The sequence below is a fragment of the Echinops telfairi genome, unplaced genomic scaffold (assembly GCF_000313985.2).
Source record: "Echinops telfairi isolate 266 unplaced genomic scaffold, ASM31398v2 ScPeMD7_70;HRSCAF=299, whole genome shotgun sequence".
NCBI classification, from domain to species: Eukaryota; Metazoa; Chordata; class Mammalia; order Afrosoricida; family Tenrecidae; genus Echinops; species Echinops telfairi.
Window position 1 is genome coordinate 998,391 of NW_022103968.1, and position 9,151 is coordinate 1,007,541.

The 9,151-nt window shown below is 61.1% G+C and overlaps 1 protein-coding gene across 1 annotated transcript in view; it reads right to left on the reverse strand.

Annotated features, from left to right (window-relative positions):
- JAKMIP3 (Janus kinase and microtubule interacting protein 3) overlaps positions 1-9,151 on the reverse strand; it is a 62,273-nt gene that overhangs the window by 3,942 nt on the left and 49,180 nt on the right. The window contains exons 13-21 of the mRNA XM_045291559.1: positions 8,707-8,790; positions 8,240-8,302; positions 6,924-7,022; positions 6,332-6,433; positions 6,043-6,096; positions 4,332-4,397; positions 3,738-3,806; positions 3,354-3,431; positions 1,041-1,244 (exon numbers count right to left, since the gene is read on the reverse strand). Coding sequence (XP_045147494.1) covers positions 1,041-1,244; positions 3,354-3,431; positions 3,738-3,806; positions 4,332-4,397; positions 6,043-6,096; positions 6,332-6,433; positions 6,924-7,022; positions 8,240-8,302; positions 8,707-8,790 — 819 coding nt within the window. The remainder of the gene's footprint in view (positions 1-1,040; positions 1,245-3,353; positions 3,432-3,737; positions 3,807-4,331; positions 4,398-6,042; positions 6,097-6,331; positions 6,434-6,923; positions 7,023-8,239; positions 8,303-8,706; positions 8,791-9,151) is intronic.

A 9,151-nucleotide genomic window follows, 5' to 3' on the forward strand; every position in this document is an offset into this window, starting at 1 on the left:
GAGCCCCCAATAATATGATTTTTAAAAAGGAAAAAATTCATTAAAAGTTAAAAAACAAAACAAAACAAAAATCCTGGACTTTTTCATGTTGGGAGTTTTCATGACCTTATCTATTTCTTCTTGTGCTATAGGTCTGTTGGAATTTTCTAGATCAATCTGTGTTAAAAGGGATAATGCGTTTCTTGAAATTTATCCATTTCTTCTTAGTTTTCAAATTTTTTGGAAGGCAGTTTTTCATACGATTGTGTACTTATCTTTTTTATTTCGGTTGGTTATGTTGAGATGTCACCATTTAATTTATTGTTCATAATATTTGCTTTTTCTCCTTCTTTTCCTTTGTTGTGTTTGTTAGTGGTTTATCAATTTTGTTAATAAGCAAGCAAGCAGTCTTTCAGGGTTCTCTCTTGTGCACTGGGAGAGAAGACAGGCTCTGCCCCTCCCTCAAACCACATTCTGTCTTGCTCCCAACATGGGGAGGTAGATGAGCTTTGGGAAGAGATGGTGTCAGGAGCCTCGAGAGCCTCCAGGCCCTGAGGTTGGTACCCAGCCTGCTGGCCCCTCTGTGACTACGGGACCAGAGGAAGGCAGCAGACAGGCCACAGAGCCCCAGCCCCAGAGGACTCACTTGTGTTTGGGCCCTTGACCTTTATTTTGGTGTAAGTGCAACACCACCTAAATGTAAATGATCAGTATCTATGCTGACACCCTGCAGGGGCCATGCAGGAGGCTGGTCTTTGAACACAGTCCAGTTGGCAGACCAAGAGTGGCCGTGGGGGCCCCTGACAGCACCAGAGGGGACTAGCAATCCCAGGAGCTGGGGAGCAGCCCTCTGTGGCTGGCAAGCCCTCTGGGCATATGCGATCACATTGCATTACCTGTGAGCTTCAGTAACGAGCGGTCTGAGCTGACAAGTTGATGGCCCTCATTTGGGGTTTTTGTCATGGGAGCTGGCTTGGCTCTGGCCAGGCACCTAGCTGGCCATGTGGGGTCTCCCCCCACCCCCACTCCCTGGCCCCACTGCTCCCACCCGCCATGTGCACCTGCTGGGCCAGCTGCAGCAGCTCCATGCGCTCCCGCAGGATCTGGGCATCGCGCTCTCGAAGCTCGCTCATGACCTGCCGCTTCCACTGCTCCACGGCAACCTTGAGCTTCTCCCGCTCCACCTCGGACAGCAGCTCGCACACCTTGGCCCCAGCCTCCTGCTGCAGGGCGTCGTACAGCATGGCTTCCAGCTCCAGGATGTGCTGGGAGGGCAGCACGGGACCATCAGTCCAGGCCCATCCCCCAGACCCACAGTCCCCTGGGCGCCATGGATGCCTGACGAGGCAGCACCCCAGCCCCTCCCCACTGCAACCACAGCGCTTCCAGAACCAGAAAATGGAGGGCGCGCGCGCGCGCGGAGTGACCTCTGCCCTTCTGACCAGGTCCCATAGGAAACACTTGCTAAAGTGAGGGAAAGTGTGGCTGGCAGAGACTCCCGATGGGCATGGGAGGTGACCAGAGAGGGAAGAGTGGGTGGAGTGTCTGAGGGTGGTGGTGGAGCTGAGCCAAAGCCAGGTCCCTTTGGCCTTCCTCAAAGGCTGGTTTGAGACCCACAGGCGGGGGAGCTGCCCAGCTGGCCAGTCCACTCCCACACCCCACCAGGGGTGGTCCTCTGCTACAGCCCACCCTGCCTCCCACAGAGCCTCAGCTTCACCACCCATCACCCAGCCCACCCCTCAGGGATAACCAACAAGGTCAAGTCATGGTCCCACCGTCTCCTACACGGGGAAGGGGAGGGACAAGGGTGCAGGCCCTGCACTGAATGCCTCACGAGATGCTGAGAAGCTGACCAGCATTGTGGACAGGCGCCTGCAGCTCCCACCAAGAGAAGACCCAGGGGAGGTGGAAGGGCCAGCAGGCAGGAGTGGGTACAGACAAGACCCGTTGCACCCAGCTCAGGGTGGCACCGTACCGCTGGGATGCAGGATGGACTGAGCTGTCCATGGGTGAAGGGTCGAGCTAGTCTGTAGCTGGAGGGGGGGTGTGGACCTGAACATGGCTGGGTGGGCTGGGGGGGGGGCATGGAAACCATAGTGACTTGGGAACAAAGCAGGCCAGACAGAGAGGCTCACTCCTGATGCTGCTGCCCCCGCATCCAGTCCAGACGCAGTGGCCCCTGCAGCAGCACTGCAGTGGGCACCCCTAACCCAACCAGCTGACTTCCAGCTCTGCGAGGTCTTCAGAAGCTGGTGGTTCAGCAGCGGATAGCCAGACTTCTCTTCCCAGGTGTTTCTGGGTGGACCGGGAGGACGTACAGCCTGCTCGCTGTCCTCATTGCCCTGCATTGTCCGGACTCAGCAGCTGGCCAGGAGCACCCCAGGTCTCCCCTCCTTATTGGACAGTCCATGAGGCTACAGACTCAGGACACACCTTCTAGCGGCGGACAAGTACCATTTCAGCACGGGCACCCCTGGACACAGAGATCAGGAAGTTTAGGAATGGGGAGGACGCCTTTGATGTCGCTGGCAGTGACAGCCACAAACTACGCTCCCCATAGCTGACAGGACCTGCTCAAGTGCCCGCACCAAAGGCCACTTCTAGTTCAAGGTAAGCCTCTGCTCTTGGGAAAAGCGGAGGAGGCGGGGCTTAAATCAGCATCACAAGGGCTGCCCTGAGACTGGAGGCTGAGATGCTAATCTGACCTACCTCTCTCAGACACACACACACACACACACACACACACACACACACACACACACACACACACACACACACACACACACACACACACACACACAGAGGAAACCCAGAGAATTTGGCGGGGGAGGGGGAGGGGAGCAGGAGGACCCCTGAGTTACGTGCAGCCCCATTTCACAGACCCCCTCTTGTGCTGAGTGGTGTGGACAGTTCAGCACCAAGAGAGAGGCTGGAAGGTCAAGTCCACTCTGGGAGACACTTGGAAGAAAGGCCCGATGACCCCCTTCTGGAAAGAAGGTCAACCCTGCAACCCTGCTCACCACTCCCCTCGAAGATCAGGGGTACAAGGGCCTCTCCCCAGTCTCACGTAGAGCCCGGTTGTCCAAGGACAAGAGGAACCCTGCAGTACAACCCAGAGACCAGACATGCCACTCGGGACCTCCCTGGAAGGGTTCCCAGACGGAACCTTCGCTGGGCAGCCGGCCTCAGCCCACCACCCGATCCACACCCGGCGCCACCAGCAGACCTCCTGAGTCAGCAACGACTTAACCAACAGGAGGGGGCCGGTGGGCTGGTCTTCCTCTCAGTGCAGCTGGCCTGCAAAGCCCTGGCCTTGAGGCCCCTGCAGTGCACCTGGGGCACAAGGCGGCTGCAGGGAAGGGCATGGCACTTACCTTATGAGCCTGGTCCAGAGACTGCTTTCGGAAGTCCAGCTCCTCGTCCAGGTAGCCCTTTTGCTTACTGAACAGCTCCTGGGGCCAAGGAACCTTGGTCAGTGCCAGGAATACGGGAGCAGGAACCAGCCTCAGTCAGTGCTGGGGCGTGGAGTGGGGACCGGCCGTGGTCAGTGCTGGGGATGTGGGGGAAGGGACTGGCTGTGGTCAGTGTTGGGGATGTGAGAATGGGGACCGGCCATGGTCAGTGTTGGGAATGTGGGGGCAGGGACCGGACATAGTCAATGCTGGGGACCTGGGTATGGGGACTGGACATGGTCGATGTTGGGGGCAGGGACCAGTTGTGGTCAGTGTCAGGGTCGTGAGGGCACCGTCCACACGAACCTTTTCATTCTCCAGGTCGACCATCCTCTGCTGCAGGGCCAGCTCGGTCTCCTCAATCTGCTGGAGCCACTGGTGTAACAGAAGTGGCGTGTCACGGGGCCCCTGGGGGTCCTCGCAGGCCCCTGCTGGCCTGCCTTCCATCCCAGTGAGGGCAGATGAGCCTGGGCAGGAGGGGCTGCCTCCCACCCCTGTGCCCAAGAAGTCTCTTCCCTCCCCAGAGGGTGGTGCTGACTTGGGGTTCAGGTGGACCAGCCTGGTTCTGCTAGGGGACATGGCTTGGGCTGTTTCCCTGAGGCCACATGCCCCTGTCCAGGCTGCTCCCCTCCCCCTTCTTGCTGGCGAGCCCTTAGAGGTGACCCTGCCTGTGGCTGGTCAGCTGGTCCTGGGCTGGGGGCGACCAGGAGGGCAAGAGTGTTGGGAGCTGTCAGGGAAGGGCAGGGCAGCTCAGTGGCCTAGGTCCAGGTCCAGGTCCAGGCTGGGCAGGGGCAGGTCTCCCAGGGTTGGGAGGAGAGGTCAGGGCCCTGTGCTGGAGCCACTCTCCCCAGGCAACCCAACCCAGAGGCCACACAGCCACCGTCCCATGGCCACCATTACCTTTTCTGCCAAAGTCAACACGGTCCGCGCTTGAATGACCACCACCTGCTCCTCATTGGTCAGATTCTGCCCCAAAGCAGAGGCAGCCAGTCAGATGGCAGCACCCTGGGTACCCCACTGCAGCCCCGGGTCCTCCCTCACTGTCCCGGCTTGCACCCTAGGTGCAGGGTCCTGCTGCCCCGGCTTGTCCCTCACACTCCCACTCTGTGTGGGCGCATGGTCCTGGCTGCTGCCCTCTGGCTGCAGGTCACTGGCAGTCTGGGCTCACCACTGCATAAGCCAGCAGAGCCCGGCACAGCCAGGGGCCAGGGGCATTGGTCTATCCTGCCATGGATGATCTGTGGCCTGTCCCTGTCACTGGGGTGGAGCTGAGCTGTGGAGCCACCTGTGGCCAGACTGTCTTTGTCACCAGCTGGTGGACGGCCTCTCCTGTCACTACTCATGGCTGGTCTCTCTGGTGGCCAGCTAGTGTGGGGTCTCACCAGCAGGAGCTCCAGCCCACCGGCAGGGTTCTCAAAGCTGGTTGCAGGCTCCCCCAGACTATGGGCCCTCACAGTTTTGCCCACGTCTCCACCTGCCAGAGCTGTACCCTGGTCAGTACTAGCAGTGGGCTCTTGGCCCCATCTGCCCCCAAGTCAGGTGGTGAGCCTCGCCTTTCCAGTTCTCAGGTCTCTTGCTTTGTGATGGTCGCACCAGGGTGCAGCTGCCTTAGCAGTTCCCTGCTTCAGCTTGCAAGATTGACTTCCTACAAGACATCCCCAAGGAGAAGCCGCATGGACCTATCCCGATGCAGCCCTGGGTGCTGGAGCAGCCATGTGGAGACCCCTGCTAGTGCTGAGAGGCTTATTCGTTCACTGACTCAGCTTTCCTCCTGCAGTCAGCATCATTGCCTCTGTTTTGTGAGGTGGAGGACTTTGTGGACTGGTATTGGGTTAATGGGTTAATGTTGGACTTGTGGGCTTGGGCAGCATTGGGTTGGGATGTTTTCATGATGCACACTTTCTTTACATAAAACTCTCTTATACATGAGTTGCTGTGGATTTGTTTCTCTAAAGTACCTAGACTAATACATCAGGGAAGGGGAAGCCCTGAACCCACAGTCAAGCAGCTTCCACCTATGCCAGATTACCTTGCTCCGTCCAGAGTGGAACCCTGGGCCCACCCCATGGGTTGGGCCTCCCACCCCTGTCTGGGTGGGTGGGGAGCTGGCCTGGAGAGCACCCCCAGCATCTCGTAGCTGTTCCCCAAGTGAGGTCAGGCAGGGAGGTTCCTCCAATATGGAGTGGGGGTTCAGAGAGCACAGAGAGGGGAGCCACGCTTCTGTCTCGGGTCCAGACAAAACGTCGCCTCTTTCTCCAGCTCTACTTCCACATGTATAGTCCAAGGCCGGACCCGAGGAAGTGGGGTCAAGGGGGCAGCAGCACCCGCCCTGCAGTGCTCACAAAGGCGGGTCTGCGGGCACAGTTGCTGTCCAGTGTGGGAGGCGCTGGAGTGGACACATGCAAAGCTGCTGGGGAGGGGTCTGCGCTGGGCGGGGCCAGAGGGGCAGGGCGCGGGAGGTGTGGCGAGGGGGGGTGATGGGGAAGGCGCAGGTGCAGTGGACAGCGGGCTAAGAGGCACCCTGAGGGGCAGAGCGTCATGGGCAGGCAGGAGAGGACCAGGCCTCCGTGGGGCGGGGCATGCACAAGTCAGGAGAGCGACGTACACTTACGGCGTTATCCCCCAAGATGTCCAGCTTCTTCATCAGCTCCGACACCAGGATGTCCTGGGGTGGAGTGGGCGGGGGGCGGGGGGGAGATGGGGCGGGGATGAGGACGAGTGGCGGGGTGAGGATGGGGGGCGGGGTGGACACTGGGCCGTGAGGTGGGTGAGACGGGGAGTGGCATGGAGGCCCAGGAAAAGGCGTGGGTGCCCTGGCGACTGGGGAGGGGTGAATGGGTGGTGAGGATAGGGTGGGTGTTGGTGAGGCCCCGGGAGGGGGGGAGGGGGGCGGCCCTCACCGTGATGCCCTCCGCCTCGCAGTACACCTGCAGGGGGCTCCTCCCATCGTCCACAAAGGGCACATGGTGGAAGTTGATGGCTGGTGACTTCCTCTCTCTCTCCTGGGTCGGGGACAGAGAGGCTGGCATCTCAGCTACCCAGTCTCCTTCTCTGGGGAGCTGGGCTGAGTGGTCACCCAGTGTGGGGTCAGTGGGAGTTCCTGAGAGCTCAGCCCCTATAGAAGTGCTAGGTGAGTGGGGGTCCCTGACTAGGGGGCAGGGTGAGAGGTAGGGGACCCTGGGGCTGTCACTGGCTGTGTGGCCCTGAACAGGAAGCTGAGCCCCTGACCCCTGCATCCCCACTGCTCATCAGTGCTGGGTTTAGGCGGAGGAGGCTACAGGAGCCTGGCCATGGTCACCACTAATGGGGACACACAGTGACCATGCTGACCTCCCCCAGAACGCCCCCAGGGAGTGGGGCAGAGGGACTCGTGCCCCATACCCTTGCCAGCATCACATCCTCAGACTCATCCCCGGGGATGGGGGAAGACACAGGCCCCCCAGCCCCGGTTTTCTCCCAGTAAGGGGTCACCGCCTGCCCCCCAGGCAGCACCTCCAGCTCGAGGATCCGGAATTCCAGCAGCTCGTTCTGGTCTTTGGCATCCTGCACGTCGTGTCTCAGCCGTGCCTCTTCTGTCTCCATCTGCCTGATCTGGGAGCAGAGGGCCGCAGGCTCAGCAGGGGCCAGACACCCCCAGAGCCATGGGCAGCGCCCTCGCTGCAGTCTGTCCCCGCTGTGTCCTGTGGGGTGGTGCAGGTGTGTGTGTGTGTGTGTGTGGGGGGGGTGTTGGCCATCTGCAGGGAGCCTGAAACCCAAGGTAGGGGTGGCCCAGAGGAACTGGCAGTGGGTGTGGAGCAGGAGGCACCACTGAGGGCAAAGGCAGGAACCCCCTGGAGCTCCCAGCCCGGATCCTTCCGGCCAGTCCCCAGCAGGGATTTGTCAAGCAGGACTGTGGTGGCAGTGCACCAGGCCGGAGGCCGGTCCGGGCTGCCGCTGGCTCAGCCCTGGCTGCTCCCTCAGAAGGAGGGGACAGTCAGGCCACTGGGGGACAGACCTAAGCCTCCAGGGGGCCAGGGCACAGGCTCCAGGCAGCACTGAGCACCAGGGACCCTGGACGTGTGTAGGTGGCCTCTGGCCAGACTCAGAGCAGGACCCCCTCGGGGTGGGCAGCCGGCCCCTGGAGCCTGCCCCTGCTCACCGCCAGCTGCCCTCTGAGCTGGTGGCTGCTTCCCAGCCCCTCCCCATCAGGGACTATGGGACCACAAGCCACACCCCTGCCAGCCCACCTGGGCCAGGGTTCGAGGCCCAGCCCCTCCCAGTGCCCTGATGGCCCAGTGCTCAAAGGGTGGGCTCCTCCCTGACTGCACCCTAGAGAAGCCGGGGACACCCCCCCCAGGAGGAAGCTGAGGCCGCCACTGGGGAAAGCGAGAGTGCCCAGTGTTGAGTCCTGCTGAGGAAGCTGGGCCCCAGTGGGGTGGACACTGTGGATGTGGATGATGAGGGTGTGGGCACTGGGGGTGTGGGCGGTGGGGGTGGGGGTGGATGCTGGGCATGTGGGCACTGTGGGATGTCTCCCTTGAGGTCATAGGGCACTGTGAGGGCCTGGTAGGCATAGCGCTGGCCCAGCAGGCTTTCTGGTTCCATGATCTGGTGGCTTCCAAAGGCCACTCTTCAAGCCAAGATGTCACACCAGCAAATAGCAAGAGCCGAGGACCCTGGCAGAGACAGGGTTGAGCACAAGCCCAGGCCTGGGACCCCTTCCAGGCTGAGAGGGGAGTGGGCCCACTCACAGTCACTGGCTGGCTCCCTCAGACTGGCCCGTACACATAGACCCTACCCGACCCCACAGGCCCCCACGGCCGGCCGACCTTCTCCACCAGTTCCTGGTTCCTCCGGTACAAGGCTTGCTTCTCCTCGATCCACTTCATGTCCTGGAAGCAGAACGGAGGGAGAACGCACTGCAGAGGGACAGCAGGGCCTCACACCAGCCTGCTCAGGGCCACTTGGGGCCTCGATGCCCAACGGGTCAGGGCCCCACTGGGTGAGGGTGGGGGGATGAGGAAGGGGCTCTAGGGTAAACCTGCCATCCTGTGACTGAACCCTCTTGGACATGGGGCTCCCAGGGACCCCAGGTCAGGAGAGGCTAGGTGTGACCCCCAGACCTGGGTGGGTTGAGGAGTCCACCCCATTTGCTGGGGTCATGTGCAGGAGGGCAACACAGTCACAGTCCTGTCCCGTCTAAGGTGGTCAGGGCCCGGTGTTCATGGTGACATGGACCCAGTGTACAGCCCCCACCTTGCAGGGGGCCCAAGGTGCACCCCCTGCATACCCTCACCTGCCCCTGCTCGGCCAGCGCCTTCTCCAGGTCCTCGATCCGCGCCTGTGCGTGCTGCACATCCGCCTGCAGCTGCTCACGCGTCTGTAGGGCGGGAGGCGAGACATCAAACTCTCTCTGTGTGCCGGGGGAGACAGACACTCACGGACAGGGCGGGGGTGGGGGCAGCCCCCTCGGGAGAGATGCCTCAGAGAAGCCTCCCTGGGCTGGTGTGTAGCAAGGGGTCTCTCTTGCTCTGCACCGGAGAGATGATGGTGAGGTGAAACTGGGCAACAGGTGGGGCCACCAAGCCCCTGCTGAGAGCTCTGCGGGGGCGGCTGGGGTCGTCTCAGCCTCTGCTCATGGTGCAGTCCCCCGCAGCACACTCAGACACAGCCATGTACAGACACACAGACAGGGGCACTCGTGCATGTACACACTCCCCCGCAGCACACTCAGACACAGC